At 35.2% G+C, this 16,939-nt stretch overlaps 2 protein-coding genes across 7 annotated transcripts; both read left to right on the top strand.

Moving 5' to 3' along the window:
* The first annotated feature begins 1,027 nt into the window (after positions 1-1,027).
* LOC130741100 (ACT domain-containing protein ACR8-like) lies at positions 1,028-4,055 on the top strand. Its single transcript, XM_057593898.1, has 6 exons — positions 1,028-1,479; positions 2,014-2,174; positions 2,275-2,342; positions 2,444-3,010; positions 3,119-3,223; positions 3,344-4,055. Exons 1-6 carry the CDS (start codon positions 1,409-1,411, stop codon positions 3,704-3,706), a joined length of 1,335 nt encoding a protein of 444 aa, XP_057449881.1. The 5' UTR covers positions 1,028-1,408; the 3' UTR covers positions 3,707-4,055.
* Positions 4,056-7,859: 3,804 nt separating this feature from the next.
* On the top strand, positions 7,860-16,382 carry LOC130741098 (AT-hook motif nuclear-localized protein 1). 6 transcript variants are annotated; one of them, XM_057593892.1, is made up of 9 exons: positions 7,863-8,183; positions 9,853-9,914; positions 10,134-10,262; positions 11,033-11,169; positions 11,974-12,075; positions 13,974-14,035; positions 14,270-14,401; positions 15,366-15,530; positions 16,089-16,382. In XM_057593892.1, the coding sequence occupies exons 6-9, from the start codon at positions 13,997-13,999 to the stop codon at positions 16,179-16,181; spliced, it is 429 nt and encodes a 142-aa protein (XP_057449875.1). In that variant the 5' UTR covers positions 7,863-8,183; positions 9,853-9,914; positions 10,134-10,262; positions 11,033-11,169; positions 11,974-12,075; positions 13,974-13,996; the 3' UTR covers positions 16,182-16,382. The 6 variants fall into 6 exon arrangements, with proteins under 6 accessions (XP_057449876.1, XP_057449875.1, XP_057449874.1 ...); XM_057593891.1 differs by having other exon boundaries at positions 7,864-8,183; positions 11,807-12,075; XM_057593893.1 differs by lacking the exon at positions 11,974-12,075 and having other exon boundaries at positions 7,860-8,183.
* Positions 16,383-16,939: the final 557 nt, after the last annotated feature.

The raw sequence follows: 16,939 nt of genomic DNA, 5'->3' as shown, positions 1-16,939 counted from the left end.
TTGTTCTACCTTATAGAACGAGTGCTTCTTATTTTATTGCAATTATATTGTCTTACCCTACAAAATTAGCATGCTTACAATTTAATTTATGGATAAACGCGAGAATATTCTCTTTACTTCAACTCATCGGACGTAAGTAGTTGGAATGTCATGTTGTGTCGTGTGTTTTGGCTTATCTATATGTAATGTATACTATTGTATTTCATTAAAGTCCTAACAATAAGACATGCTTGTTCTTTTTTCGAGTGAATTAATTTAGATAGCTGGATTCTAGCAGAAGGATTAAGACAAGGAGCGTCAAGGATGGAAATAGAAAGGGGTTATTCATTATGGTGATAACTGATAAGCAAGAAAAAAAAAACAAAGATGAGTATCAATGAAAGAAACAAGGAGAAGTACAAGAAAAACGGCTAAAACGGTGAGTGAGTGAGTGAGAGACATAGGAAAAGCCGATACGAGCGGCGTTGTCCATAATTTGGGTCGGCAACAAATCTCACCTTAATTACGAAGTTTACTCAATGAGAACCACTACCAGGGGTGAGATGGCCCCACCAACCTGCCACCTGGGTGGACACGTCTGTTCACTCATCTCATATGCTCCCAGCTGTTAAGTACATAGCAAGCAAAGCAACAGCTGCAGATCTCACGTGTCGTCTGAGGTGGATTGTTTACCACGCCAAATCGGTGCACCAATGGACACGTGTTGATTGATCTGTCTGCCAAGTGCCAAGATTGAGGGGCAAAAAAGATATCATAATGAGAAGACTAGCTACAATACTAATATTAATCGGGGTGTGGTGTGAAAGAGGATAGGATGTTGGGTAGGTCAGCGCGGCAGGCTTTAGTCATGCCATGTGACAATGCTCCATGAAAACATTAATCCTGCTTTTCCCTCTTTTTCTCTTTGCGTAGAGGCATGGTCTCACATTATTTAAATTTCAAAAATAAAATACTATAAAAAACCACAAGGACAAAATATCTTTTTTTAATTTGGCAAATTGCTAAATATATATATTTGACGCGCTTCATTCAACTTGGAAACCACAAAGAGGCAAGAGTTCAGAACAAGGCGTGCTCTGTGAGAGAGAGTCTATGACTGTTACACGCTCAGAAACGCATAGCGAAGGTGAAAGAGTTTGAAGTTCGTTATGGCGATTTGATCAAGAGTTTGCGCAATTCAAAAGCCACGCCCCGTTTTGGATCATAACACACTCTGATTTGTTTTTCTGGTTATCATCACAACTCACAAGGACGTGCTAGCTGTGTTTTTTGGTAGCTGAGACGCGGTTTTGGCTTCGGAAAACTCGCCGACGTCGTTTTTGGACACTCTTATTAAAACCCTCTTCCCTGTAGAGAGAAGCTATCTCTACTTTCACACGATCTCTCATTTTCCTGCAAAAGCAAAGCGATGGAGATCATGGACTGGCCTGCTTGTACGGATGAATACGAAAAGCTTTTGATACGGATGAGCACCCCAAGGTTTGTCTTCCTCACTTGTTTCTTCATTTCTTGCCATTATTTCCTTTTCCTTTTCCCTGCTCTGTTCCCCTTTAGTTGGCTGATTTGGTTCAAGTCTAACCCAATTTAGTGGATCATTGTTGTTTTTACATGATCTTCCTCTGCCCTAATTTGAAACCATTTGCTAAAATGTTATAGTTAATTTTCTTCCAGAGAAAGTCCTTTTTGTTAGACAAAAATATTTCTGCTGATAGCAACTACCACCGACTAAAACTCGTTCATGCATTTGGTTGTAATAATTCAGTTTTCTAATCTCTTTAAACAGCATTAGATTAGAACGTGACGAGTTTTAGAAAACACTAATTTTTCTTTATAAAATTTGAATGTGATTTGTCCACTGCCATTATTTTAACAATTTTTTGACTTTTCTTTTTCTTATCACGACTAGCTCCTGTGCTTCCAGAACCTACTCCATGTTCCCATTTTGCGTGTTTCAATCCGACATTTCAAACGTGAATTGGGGAAAAGTAATCTCACTGACTTTGACTTTTACAGGGTTGTCATTGACAATGCTGTTTGCTCCACAGCGACAGTGGTCAAGGTTGATAGTGCTAGAAGACATGGTATTCTATTAGATGCTGTACAAATTCTCACTGATCTCAATCTTTCAATTAAGAAGGCCTATATTTCCTCTGATGGCAAATGGTTCATGGATGGTAAGCTAATCTTCATTTTCCCTTTTCACCAATCAACTTCATTCCCAGTGAAATGAGTAACAATTCCTTAAACACTAACCTTTGCCTATTCAATGGACAGTTTTTCATGTCACTGATCAAAACGGAAACATGCTAACTGATGAGAGCGTTTTAAAATACATTGAACAGGTATTCCATTGCTTCTTCACAGTTATAAATTATTTATTTTCCCTGTGGTTACAATTAATTACGAGTTCTGATTCTTAGTTTTCGGTTTTATGTTATAACAGTCACTTGGGACCATTCATTATGCGAGAACCAATTGCTCAAATGGTCTCACTGCCCTGGAATTAACTGGAACGGATAGAGTTGGTCTTCTATCTGAGGTTTTTGCTGTGCTGGCTGATCTTCAATGTGATGTTGTTGAGGCTAAGGTTTGGACGCACAATGGCCGCATTGCCTCTTTAATCTATGTAAAGGACTGTGATTCTGGTTCCACTATTGAGGATTCCCAGAGAATTAACAACATTGAAGTGCGTTTAAGAAGTGTTTTGAAGGGAGACAATGACATTAGAAGTGCAAAAACTTCTGTCTCTTTGTCTGTCATGCACACGGAAAGAAGGCTTCACCAGATGATGTTCGCAGACCGTGATTACGAGAGGACCCCCATTCTCAAGTTTACCTCTGATAATGCTGTAGTGAATGTCCAAAATTGGGCTGAGAGGGGTTACTCAGTTGTCAATGTTCAATGCAAGGATCGATCCAAGCTATTGTTTGATGTGTTATGCAATTTGACAGACATGGAGTATATTGTATTTCATGCTACTATAAACACCAATGATGGACGAGCATACTTGGTAATTATTCAACCTCCTTAGTCCTTCCATGAAATGTAGTAGTATTTTTCTTTTACTTGCTTGGTTTATGCTGTAAACTAACTTTCTTTTTTCAATTTCTGATCTCAGGAGTTTTATATAAGACACAAGGATGGCACACCAATAAGCTCAGAACCCGAGCGTCATCGTGTGATTCAATGCTTAAAAGCTTCTGTGGAGAGAAGGGCATCTCAGGTATAAGCTTCCTTCATAGCATGTTTGGATCAATTTGTTTTTTCTATGAATCAAGTTTGACACTGAGAAGCTACTTATGAAGTGACCGAGACTAATCAATTGTTAATTGTTTGGTTATAGGGTGTTCGATTAGAGTTATGCACAGAAGACAAGCAAGGGCTTCTAGCAGAAGTGATGAGAACTTTCCGAGAGAATGGGCTGAATGTGACTCGGGCTGAGATATCCACTGAAGGGAAAGTGGCTACTAATGAGTTCTATGTAACGGATGCGATTGGAAACATTGTTGACCAAAAAGTAATCGAATCTGTTAGGCAGAGAATTGGGTCAAGCAATTTGGAAGTGAAAGAGGTACCGTTGATGTATCATCACAAGGCGGAGAGAGAGGATGATACAGTTGGAGTTGGTGGGGCAGTGTTGTGGTCTATTGGGAGCCTTGTGAGAAGGAATCTGATCAATTTGGGGCTGATCAAATCATGTTCTTAAAGATGATAGAGGGTGTGGAATGTTCTACTTCTATGCAACTTTAGTAGCTCATAATATTCTTTGCTTGAGGATTGGGTTTGTGTACATAAAGTTAAGGGTGGAATTTGGTGATAGTAGTTGTTCTAGTTGGTTTGGTAGGTGAAAGCGGATAGGTATATTATGTACAGCTGGTTGGCATTGGTTGTGAGATGAAATACAGAATTGGATTCTTGGTAGCAGAGAGACAGGGTTAGGTAGAGACACAACAAATTGGGTTCATTGTTCAGTTAGCAATTATTAGGTCATGTGTACATACCGTCTTTTTTTCAATGTCTGTCTATTATCAATACTAATATTAGCGTTGACTCTATTATCTTTTTTTTAAGTAAGCGTTGACTCAATTATCAATCTCGCGTTTCAACTCTTTTTTGGGCTCCATGTTCTGTCACTGCTAGATGTTATTGGATCTATTTTATAAGCATGTTCTAGAAGCCTGCTCGAAGACTAACAAAATTAATGCTTTGTTTGGTTGGGTGGAAAGAAAATGGAAGGAAGGAAAACACGGAAATCAATGAATGAATTTGGACTAGCTAAGTAACGGGATTTTTAACTGTATATTATTAATTATTTAGAAAATATTTAAATAACTAATTAATTGAGAAGTATTTGTTCCCAAACTAGGTTCTAAGTATTAAAAGTTGATGGATATATGGGTTAGGAAAGGAAAAGTTAAGGCATCACTACTGAAGGGTTGTAGTTTATTTTTTCGATGTGAAAAAAAACTAGTAACTATTTTTTCATCTCATCAAATTAGCAGTTTCAATGTACAACTTTTATTACATAAGAATGATTAATAGCGATAATGTGATAGCATATCAACGGCACGGCTTAGTGTGTGTTTGGTTTCAAATCTGGAGAGGCCAAACGTGGATCCAGAAATTCAAAAGCAACTATTTCTTGCTTTTATAAACGTGGATCGGGGCCAAACGTGGATCCTGAATGGGTTTTCCAAACACACACTCAATCATCTTGGCATCCTGCGGGAAGAAGATCGAGATCATGTTTGGAGCACATATTCTACCCAACTACACAAACATAACAAACACATCAAATCTTCACATTATTCAATGAGTGACATGAATATTGTTCATATGTGGTTATAAATATATGTTTATAATTTTTTTTTTCATTTTCTATTATCAACCTCAAGTGGTAAAAGCTAGGGGACATAAGGGTGGTGGTAAGAGCTAGGAGACATAAGAGTGGGGAGGGGAAGGTCCAGGGTTCAAATCTTGGAAGGGAACTTTAAAGGGATTTTCTAACTTACTAACAACTAACCACTAACATTTGCCTATAAAAAAAATCAACCTCATGTCTTCCCTTCACTTTTTATCATTCAGAACAATCCGACTCTATTTCCAACATCTCAGTCTCTACTCGTCTCTTTCTCTTTATCTCTAACTCAAACACCATTTTATTTTCCTTTCTGGGTTATGAAGAGCTGGGACTGGGACATATATGATAGATTTCTTTTTTGAAAAGACATATATGATAGATAGATATGGATATGATGGAGGGTTAAAAGATTCAATTATGCTTTACTTCAGAATTACGGATTTATTATACTAATTAATAAAATAGCCAGCCGGCAGGAATAACATTGCTTACAAATAAATATTTGGCACCTTCGAATATATTTATTCAACTTTCTTCTATGCACCAAAAAGTAAAAGAAAAATGATGTATTGAACCTGCCAGACCATTTGATTTATTTGAATTAGTGGAAAATACATTAGGTAGAATTATTTGTCTTTTTTATCACATTGAAAAGTGAAATACTGATTAATAAATATATAGGTGATGAAAATGAAAAAAAAAAACAAATATATTCCATCGATGGGTAATGTGAGTTGTGAATACCCACTCTACCTAATAATCTGTCATATAATCAGATTCGGATATTGCTTAGATAGAGTCGTAGAGATAAGTTTTAAAGGAGTTGAAAGGATATAGTATTTAATAACGTCATTCCGACCATTATCTTCAAAAGTTTTAGAGTATGATTTTAAATGTTTATAAAAACTTTGGTCTATATATATATATATATATATATATATATATATATATATATATATATATATATATAACTACTAACACAGCTCGTTTGGATACAACAAAAAAAACATTTGTTGAAGATTAGGACGATTGATTATAGACTCTTCAGGTAAATGGATTCGTGGATTCATACCTAACTATAGGGAGGCAACCAGCAGTCCATTCCTTGCAAAAGCTTTGGCTTTGAGGATGGTCTTTTACTAACTTGGGAGCGAGGTGTCCGGAAACTAATCTGCAATTCAAACTGTCAAGAACTTATGCAGATAGCAAGGGATCCTGCACAAGCAGTTCACCATGCTCATGAGTGGGTTCTAACGGAGATCCAAAACTTGTTGTCAAGAAATTGGCGAGTGGAGTTGAATTGGTGTTGTCGCGACGTGAACGCAGCAGCAGACTTGTTGGCAAAACAAGGCTCGTTACTCCCCATGGCTGATTACAGGTTATTGAAGACGTCATTTCAGGAGCTTGAAGTTCTTCTTCTCAAGGACGTTATTTGGATTAGTTAATTTCTTATTTTGTAAAAAAGTATTTTTTAGTAATTAAGCTTCAATAAACTTTAAATTAATATCCAAACAACGTCAAGTTTATTTTCCATTTTTCTTTGGCGGCAAGTTAGCCGCCTTTGACACTTATGAAGAAAGCAATGTATAGCATAATTCTCTTCTTTAAACTAAAATATGAATCTAAGGAATTGGTATTTACAAACATTATTTTTTAAACATATGTCGTTTTCCCTTGTAATAACAATACACCAATTTGGGGTGATTTATCTTACTAACAATAATCAACACACACCAAATTGCAGAACTAAGACTTTGATGTGTTCAAGTTTTGAGCAAGCAACACTATTGCAAGAATCTGCCATGTTCTTTAAAGATTGTACAGTTGAAATCTATCAGGCTTCTAGGAGATGAACAACGCAGTTGACTTTCTTGCTCGTCAAGCTTATAAAGAGATTATCTACGCGAGGTTTAGAGGAGTCCGCCATCTAATGTTATGACGTCCCTTTGTTTAGACGCTTTTGGGTAGTTTTGCTAATTCTTTTATTTTTCCTCATATAACGCAAAAAGGAGGACTTTGTTTGGGAGCTTTTAGGCGATGACAAAAGGAGATGAGGGAAGTGGAGGTAAGTTATCACCTCGCATTCGAACATTGGAAAGTCGTTTGTTGGAAAAATTAACAGATTTTACTGAACGAGAAAATCGGTCAAAGACAAAAAGAAAATACACTAGTAAAAATATAATCATTCATATGTCTTTTATTCATCAATTTAAGCTTTTGAAATAATTAATTTATGACATGATATTAGAGTCTCTATGACCAAGTAGTATAAGTTCAATTATTACCGCTCTTACATAAAAATAAAAAGTTAGATTTCAACATATGATTGGTAAACATTTGCATTGTGTATTATTCACGCTTAAATCTAAGTGTGTTTTTGTGTGAGAATGCGTGTTAGATATATAATTATTCATATATATGTTATTTTACTCATTAGAACTTAGACTTTTGAAATGATTAGTTTGTGAGTGACAACACTGAAGTTTCCATTTTGTCTCTTGAATCTCTAGATGCTCACACCAGTACTTAAAAAAAGTGTGAAGGAATATTTAGATGCCAAATGTTGGCATCTTCTTCCTTTGTAATTTTGGTTTGGGGTTTCATTTGCTTCATTGGGTGGTGATATCTATGGGATTAGATCCTTGAAATGTGTTCTTTTGTCTATATGTATTGAACATCCCTAAAAAGTATATTTTAATTTCTTCTATTAAAGCTAAAGTTTGTCTATTCATAGTCACGTTAATTTACATTTGTCAGTTAACGTTATGTTTGGTTCTTTCACAAGTATAATACATTTTCAAATATACATGCTATAAAAAACTATATGTGCTTCCAACCTATCGTACAACAAGAATAAGGAAGTGTCAGCAACTACAGATTTTATTATTCATTAATCGGGTATCCAAGGAAAACTATGATATCATATTAACTTTGGAGTAAGAACAAATGAAATTCATCTATAGGTTCATTTTACTTCTACTCCAATTAAGCATCCACTTCATGAGTTTTTGTGGTGAAACTGGAGTGTTAAAACATGAAAGGTTAGGTGAAACCTATTTGGACTGGAGTGAATATTGGGCTTGGCCTAAATCGTATCTGAAATGAGCCCATACTAGGACCCAAAATAATTAGCTTCTTTGTGTACTTTCGGCTTAATGCGCTTATCAAGTATGTAGAATAAAGTCAAAATGCAAAACTCATATCTTCTTCAGCGCCACCGCCACCGCCACCGCCGGCGGTTATCGATTTCTCGGCGGAGGAGCGCCAAAAGTGCAGCCACCTGGCTCAGTCAGCAAAGCCAGATTCCATGCGGAGTATATCGGTAAGGAAGAAAACTTATTTCTCTTTCTTTGTTAGGTGCGTTTCTCAGTCAGTGTTGTTTTTCTGTCTCGTTAGAATTAGGTTTTACCTTAAATTATTTATTAGCCATTGAATTCTTAGAGTACATTTGAGGATGCTGAACCTATGTCTCGTCAGAATTAGGTTTTACCTTATTCATTCATGTCTTGAACTTGATATGTGTGGTAGTCCTGAAAAAGTAACTTAGTATATGTTTGGAAACTTGTTCGAAAACCACGACGAAGCTTAGAATCTCCCTTTGTTATTTGTTATTGCTATCATATGATGCAGTTATGTGGTCATTCCTTTTTTGAAAACAAGGCTGACATGGATTGTTAGGACACTCACTCATCATTATTGCAAGCGTATCATTCATTGCTTGATGAATGTTATACTGAGAATGAAATGGTTAACTGATTGGAGTGAATGGTGGACTATATTAGAAGGAAATCTAATTTTCAATCCTCTAGCTAAAAACAATTGAGTTATGAATGGAAATAGTTAAAGCTTCATCTCGTATTTGTTGTTTTATAATTTGATGTTAGATTGGTTTACACACTTGATCAATATCTGGAAACTTGCTGCAAAAGTAGTTTTGATAGCACATTAATTTTTTCAAATCTATTATTCCCCTTTTACCATACTTCTTTTGGTGGAGTTAATTTTCCTATTCATTTTCCTTGCTTTTCTGCTTTATTTTTACTTTTGGTAAGCTCTCAGTTTGGTTAAGTGATCAAGAAAAATTATATTCCATGAGTGCCTTTTGATTTATGCCTTGCATTGAGTTGGATTGCTTGTGGAAGAGATCCAAGTAAAAGTTACCAAAAGAACTATTCTATAAAGGTTTTTGTTTGTTTGTTTGTATTATCATTAGCAAAAGAAATAAAATTGATGTACTATGTTCCGGATGCAGAGTTTTAAAATAGTTATTTGCAGATGACGGTAAAGAATCCTATAATCCTTTTTGATTATCTTATTAATTAGAAGTATATTGGCGGCATGGTAGTCAAAATCCAGATTTTAATCACTTAATCCTACGATATGCGATTACAATCCACCTGGGCGATTAAAATCACATCATCCTTTTTTGGCTAAATTGAAGCTTATTGCGATTATAAGTGTGATTACATGATTAAGCTCGGCCCATGTAATGTGGGTTTCTATGTTTCCTAAACGCGGCTCGATTTGCAAAACCCTAATTCTTTTTAGCTGCTGAGCCCCCTCACTCATGTTCACAAACCGCTTCTCTCCCCACTGCACCAGTGACGGCGCTCTGACTCAGTTTGACAAGGCTCCTCCACCGGAGATGAACCACTCTTCTCAAAGTCTGTTTGTGAAGCTTCTTTGTTCCCTGACACTTTTATTTTTGTAATTTATATATACACATGTATATTGGAATTTTGCTAAATCTTGCAATTAATCTTACAAATTAACACCCCTTTCCCGATTAAAGGCATTATCCCAATTTTTACTACCTTGATTGGTACTACTTGCATGAATTTAGAACATAATTCTAGATGATGCTTCTACTTCTTTAGATGGTAGTGTCTGAGGTCTAAATGCTCACATTCTTTGAATGAGGACTCGTTTTTGACGGTGAACTTCTCCATGGTCAATTATGACTTATTGAAAATTCTCTTTTATTTTTCCAGGTGAACGGGCTGCAGGCTCATTTATGTTTACTCCCCATATCATCAACATCAATTCTGGAGAGGTAAGCGTCAGTTATATCAATTAATGTTCTGAAATTCTATTAAGTAATGCAATATTCATGGAAGTTTTTGGTGGTGGCACCTATGTCTGATACTTTGAATGGGTAGAAGTACAACTTTAACTGAATTTTCTTGCAAGAATTATATTTATTTTCTGTTACTGTGATGACTAATAAAAAAGTCTACATGACTGAGAGCTACTTGTCTTGTGGTTGTCTTAGGATGTTTTTAGGAAGATAATGTTATTCTGTCAGCAAAGTCCGCGAGCTATATGCATTCACTCCGCAGAGGGACGCATATCAACTGTCACCATTTCCCATGTTGATTCTTCTGCTACAGTAACATACGAGGTGAAGCATTTATGAAATCTGATAGTATCATTTTCGTTAATTCAATGAACTCATGTGGAATATAGTTGCAGTGTGTTATTCATATGTTGTCTTTCTGTGTTTCTTTCAACCATGAACATCAAATGTCAGGCTCAGGTTTAAATAGGCTTTTAACCCATTTTGTAAACTTAAGTATCTTTTTATGCTATGATTGTTGGCGACTTGCAATTTGTTCCTCATATTATCTCTAGAGCAGATAGTAAATTTACAATTAATAGACATGCTTACTTTTGGTTTCTTTCATCCGTTTGTGCTTTTCCTCTTTTTTTGTTCTTGTTCTTTTTTGAACTTAAGATTTGCCCAAATGGCATTTTGTGTAGCATTTTCTATGAGCCTGAAAGGCATCTGGTCATAAAAATGATGATTGTATAGCTTTAATAAATTGTGTATGTGTACTGATTCTAGAATTATTTTGAACACCATATTGGACAGGGGTTCTTAATTAATTATCTACAATCTAGAGAACACCAGTGTTTCAGTGAAAACTGATTTCAGAAACTGATGTACACTCCTGATAGTGAATGATGTGTCAATTTGCATGTTAATTTGTGTTAAAAAAACTGCCAGGATAAATGTTTATCTTTTCGTCGTAGTATGCCATTCATTATTCGTTGCTTTGGTTTTGGTTACATTGCTTCTGCACTATTTCTTGAGCATTACCATTTCTGTTCTAAAACCGCTATTGTCCTTCAAAAGTGGAATTTTCATCTTTCTCATTGTTGTTTATTCAGGGATCATTTGAAATTATGGCATTATCTGGCGGATTCTTTCCACAAGAAAGTGTTGGCGGAACACTCATCCGATCTGGTCGGATGAACATTTCTTGTGGAATTTCAAAAGGCTGAATCTTTAAATAACAATATATGAGGTAAACAAAGTAGATTCAAACCTAAGATTTAGCAAATAATTCATATATGTTGGACAAAACTTGGATTGGTCTGATCTCATTTTCACCTTTAATTGAAAACACATTATCATTTTGTCGCTTGAATCTTTTGATGCCTACACCAGTAACTAAAAAAGTGTGAAGGATCTTTAGATGCCAACCGTTGGCATCTTCTTCTTTGTAGTTTTGGGGTTTCATTTGCTTCATTGGGTGATGATATCTATGGGATTGGATCCTTGAAATGTGTTCTTTTGTCTGTATGTATAGAGCATCCAAAAAAAACTATTTTAATTTCTTCTATTAAAGCTAAAGTTTGTCTTTTCATACTCACGTTAATTTACATTTGTTAGTTAACGTTATGTTTGGTTCTTTTAGAAGTATAAAACATTTTCAAATATACATGCTATAAAAAATTATATGTGCTTTCAACCTATAGTACAACAAGAATAAGGAAGTGTCGGCAACTACAGATTTTATTTTTCATTAATCGGGTATCCAAGGAAAACTATGATATCATATTAACTTTGGAGTAAGAACAAATGAAATTCATCTATAGGTTCATTTTACTTCTACTCCAATTAAGTTTCTGAGTTTTATTTTTTTTGGTTAAAACATGAAGGGATCCTATTTGGACTGGAGTGAATATTGGGCTTGGCCTAAATCAGCCCATGCGAGGACCCAAAATAGTTAGCTTCTTTGTGTACTATTCGGCTTAATTTGTAGAATGAAGTAAAATTCCATTGACCAAAAAAAAACGTAAAAATGCAATACCCATATCTTCTTCAGCGCCACCGCCGGCGGTTATCGATTTCTCGGCGGAGAAGCGGCGCCCCAAAGTGCAGCCACCTGGCTCAGTCAGCAAAGCCAGATTCGATGTGGAGAATATCGGTAAGGAAGAAAACCTATTTCTCTTTCTTTGTTAGGTGCGTTTCTGAATTGGAGGAAAACAATGTCTGTTGTTTTTCTATGAATTAGGTTTTGCCTTGTACTATAGCCATTGAATTCTGAGATTACATTTGAGAATGTGGAACCTATGGTTACTAATTGGTTGGATTGTCCTTAGCCTCTTATTCATTCATGTCTTGAACTTGATATGTGTGGTTGTCCTGGAAAAGTAACTTAGTGTATGTTTGGAAACTCGTTCGAAAACCACGGTGAAACTTAGAATATCCCTTTGTTATGTGTTGGTTGTTAATGCTGTTATTTTGACTTCCCCTTCTCTTTACTACTCTTTTTTTTTTGAAATACCCTTCTCTTTACTACTCATGATGCAGTTATGTGGTCATTCCATTTTTGATACACTTAACTATATAACAATGTATTATTAGGACACTCGTTATTATTGCAAGCGTATCATTCATTGCTTGATGAGTGTTAGACTGAGATTAAATTATTAAAATGGTTAACTGCTTGGAGTAATGGTGCACTATATTAGAAGGAAATCTACTTTTCAATCCTCTAGCTTAAAACAATTGAGTTATGAATGGAAATAGTTAAAGCTTCATCCCGTGTTTATTGTTTTATAATTTGATGTTAGATGGGTTTACACACTTGATCAATATCTGGAAACTTGCTGCAAAAGTAGTTTTTTGATAGCACATTAATTTTTTCAAATCTATTAATACTTTTTTTTTGGGGAGTTAATTTTCCTATTCAATTTGCTTGCTTTTCTGCTTTAGTTTAAGTTTTGGTAAGCTTTCAGTTTGGTCGAGTGATCAAGAAAAATTATATTCCATGAGTGGCTTTTGATTTATCCCTTGCATTGAGTTGGATAGCTTGTGGAAGACATCCAAGAAAAAGTTACCAAAAGAACTATTCTCTAAAGGATTTTTTTGTTTGTATTTTCAATAACAAAAGATATAAAATTGATGTACTATTTTCCGGACGCAGAATTTTAGAATAGTTATTTGCAGATGACTGTAACATTTTGTTATGTGAAAGATTATTTTGTTTTGCTATGACTACCTGATATAAAATAAGTGGTATTAAGTTTAAACTCCTTAACTGACGAGTTGTCTGCTGTCCTATACCAGAACAAAACCTATGTAAAGAATCCTATAATCACATTTATGATTATCTAGTTAATTAGATGTATATTGGTGGCATGGTAGTCAAAATCCCGATTTTAATCGCTTAATCCTACGATATGCGATTACAATCCACCTAGGCGATTAATATCAAATCATCCTTTTTTGGCTAAATTGAAGCTTATTGCGATTATAAGTGTGATTACATGAAGCTCGGCCCATGTAATGTGGGTTTAATACGTTTCCTAAACGCGGCCCGATTTGCGAAACCCCAATTCTTTTTAGCTGCCAAGCCCCCTCACTCATGTTCACAAACCCCTTCTCTCCCTACTGCACCAGTGACGACGCTCTGGCGCTGTTTGACAAGGCTCCTCCACCAGAGATGAACCTCGCTACTCGACGTCTGTTTGTGAAGCTTCTTTGTTCCCTGACACTTTTTTTTTGTTATTTATATATACACATGTATTGGAATTTTGCTAAATCTTACAATTAGTCTTACAAATTAACACCCCCTTCCTGATTAAAAGCATAATCCCGATTTTTACTACCTTGATTGGTGCTACTTGCATGAATCTACAACATAATTTTCTAGATGATGCTTCTACTTCTTTAGATCGTGGTGTTTGAGGTCTAAATGCTCACATTCTTTGAATGAGGACTCGTTATCATAGAACTGATTCTGTTCACTATTTCCATTTTGACAGTGAACTTCTTCATGGTCAATTATGATTTATTGAAAATTCTCTTTTATTTTTCCAGGTGTACGGGCTGAAGACTCATCTATGCTTACTCCACATCTCATCACCATCAATTCTGGAGAGGTAAGCGTCAGTTATATCAATTAATGTTCTGAAATTCTATTAAGTAATGCAATATTCATGGCTAGATAATTACCAAGTTTTTGGTGGTGGCACCTATATCTGATATTTTGAATGGGTAGAAGCACAACTTTAACCGAATTTTCTTGCAAGAATTATATTTATTTTCTTCGTTACTGTGATGACTAATTAAAAAGTATATATGATTGAGAGCTACTTGTCTTGTGGTTGTCTTAGGATGTTTTTAGGGAGATAATGGTATTCTCTCAGCAAACTCCGCGAGATATATGCATTCTCTCTGCAGTGGGACACATATCAACTGTCACCCTTAACCAGCCTGGTTCTTCTGCTAGGACAGTAACCCATGAGGTGAAGCATTTATGTAATCTGATAGTATCATTTCTCGTTAATTCAATGAACTCATGTGGAATATAATTGCAGCGTGTTATTCATTTGTTCTTTTTTCTGTGTTTCTTTCAACCATGAGCATCAAATGTCAGCCTCAGGTTTAAATAGGCTCTAACCCATTTTTTAATCTTGAGTATCTTTTTATGCTGTTTTTGTTGGCGACTTGCAATTTGTTACTCATAACTCGTATTATCACTAGAGCAGATAGTAAATTTACTTGAATATATTCCTAGCATGAAGTTATTGTTAGTGTCTAAATGCTGATACGTGATGTAACTAATGAAAGGAATAATAGACATGCTTACGTTTGTTTTCTTTTATCCATTTGTGCTATTGTGCTTTTCCTCTCTTTTTGTTCTTATTCTTTTTTGAACTTAAGATTTGCCCAAATGGCATTTTGTGTAGCATTTACTATGAACCTGAAAGGCATCTAGCCATAAAAACAATGATTGTATACCTTCAATAAATTGTGTATGTGTACTGATTCTAGAATTATTTTTAACACCATATTGGACAGGGTTCTTTATTAATTATGTACAATCTAGAGGACACCAGTGTTTCAATAAAAACTAATTTCAGAAACTGATGTACATTCCTGATCGCTCTGCTCAAAACACTACATCAATTGAGTAGGATTGTATGTGGTCCGGTCAAATGCACTTTTATGAATGATGTGTCAATTTACATGTTAATTTGTGCTAAAAAAACTGCCAGGATAAATGTTTATCTTTTCGTACATAGTATTCACTTCATTATTTGTTGCTTTGGTTTTGGATTCATTGCTTCTGCTATGTGCTTTATATTTAAAAAAAAAATACCTGCTACCGAAGTCTGCACTATTTATTGAGCATTACCATTTCTGTTCTAAAACCACTTTTGTCCTTCAGAAGTGGAATTTTCATCTTTCTCATTGTCGTTTCTTCAGGGACAGTTTAGGATTCTATCATTATCAGGCCATTTCTGTCCACATGAAAGTGGTGGGGAAACACTTGGCCGTTCTGGCAACATGAGCATTGTTTTTGCAAGTCCAGATGGACGTGTTGCAGGTGGTACATTAGCTGGTATGTTGGTGGCTGCAACTCCCGTGCAGGTAGATACATTACAAATTTATTGCCTTTTCCTATTTTTCACGGGGCAGGGATTAGTTAGTCTATAATCTAACCTGTAAAGGGCTAATGTGCTTTTCGCATTCTAAAAATACCAATTAGAGGGATGCTTATGTAGTTATCCAGAATGAGTCAAGTTGATGATCCAGTTGTTATGAATCATTTAAGTGTATACAAGGTGAAAAACATAATGGTTTTGTATTATATTTCTAACATGCCATTTCACGCAAGAGTGCATTTGGCTTGAACCGTGAACAATACATAGATCCACCTCCATCGTGCTGAAATTTAACTTCATTACTTGAATAATTCGGTAACAAAGATGAAACTTTAGCCTACTTAATCATAGATGCTCTTATTCTTATATCATGCAATGAATGAACTAACTATCCCTAAAACTTAAGCTATCGGGTAAAGACATATGAATGATTTTATATTATGTCTCTAAAACCAGTGTGCAGTGACATGTATTAGCAATGATTAGTTAATTACTGTTTGGTGACAAGTTAATCACTCTTTTCCAATGGGTTGATATGTATCAGGTGATTGTAGGCAGTTTTGTGCCATATGAGATAAGATCAAGACCAACTGCAGCTGTTCCTGTGTCTGCTATTCCAATGTCTAATCTCCGTTGAGATAATTGGTCTGCAATGACAGCAATGGCGGATGCTTAATGGGTCGCTTCGAAACATTTGCACTTATAATGAAGACTTTTTCAAAAGATTATTTAGTTAAAAATAAAATGGATTATTTAAAATGTCTTGTTAGTTTATTTAAATAAATATAATTTATGTAACATTATTTTTATTATGATTGTTTATTATGATGTACTAAAATCATATTTCAAGGTTTAGGTTTACTGGGGTGTGAAAGCAGGCATGGCCCGCGGGTTCAACCCGCAAACCCTGCCCTGCCCCGCAAACATGGCGGGACTGGCCAGCACGCAGTTTTCTCATTTATTATATATTTTTGAAATATTGTAGCACGAATCATGGGATGGGTATTCATAGATATCATTATAAAAAGGTTTATAGTTTTCTCTTTCTTTAAAATCAATTTTTTTTTTGAAATATTGAATATTGGATTACCACGGTTAAATTATGGTTTGGATATCCAATATTTTGGCTCAAGTTAAACTTTAAGACATTTGATCTTATTTGATAAATGAACATTTGCAGGTGAAATTATTTGCTATATTGGCTTTTCAACAGATTAGTAAGGTTAGGTATATAATTAGTAGATAAATTTTGTAAAGAATTTTATTAATTAAATCTGTGAGTTGATTAGTGAAAATGATGACAAATTGATTTATTGTGTAAGTATGAGAATTGAGAAATAACCACGGAATTGTTAAAGCATGAAGGTGAGATCCTCTTTGGACCGGAGTGAGTAT

This window comes from Lotus japonicus, chromosome 2 (assembly GCF_012489685.1).
Source record: "Lotus japonicus ecotype B-129 chromosome 2, LjGifu_v1.2".
Taxonomy (NCBI): domain Eukaryota; kingdom Viridiplantae; phylum Streptophyta; class Magnoliopsida; order Fabales; family Fabaceae; genus Lotus; species Lotus japonicus.
This window is presented reverse-complemented; position numbering and strand designations above follow the sequence as displayed.

Excerpts from the sequence above, each read along its gene's own strand:
- LOC130741100 (XM_057593898.1), top strand. The coding sequence starts at position 1,409 with ATGGAGATCATGGACTGGCCTGCTTGTACGGATGAATACGAAAAGCTT. Across the intron at positions 2,175-2,274 it reads TGGCAAATGGTTCATGGATG|TTTTTCATGTCACTGATCAA; the intron begins GTAAGCTAATCT and ends TTCAATGGACAG. Across the intron at positions 3,011-3,118 it reads ATGATGGACGAGCATACTTG|GAGTTTTATATAAGACACAA; the intron begins GTAATTATTCAA and ends TTCTGATCTCAG.
- LOC130741098 (XM_057593893.1), top strand. The coding sequence starts at position 13,997 with ATGCTTACTCCACATCTCATCACCATCAATTCTGGAGAG. Across the intron at positions 14,036-14,269 it reads TCACCATCAATTCTGGAGAG|GATGTTTTTAGGGAGATAAT; the intron begins GTAAGCGTCAGT and ends TGGTTGTCTTAG. Across the intron at positions 14,402-15,365 it reads CTAGGACAGTAACCCATGAG|GGACAGTTTAGGATTCTATC; the intron begins GTGAAGCATTTA and ends TCGTTTCTTCAG.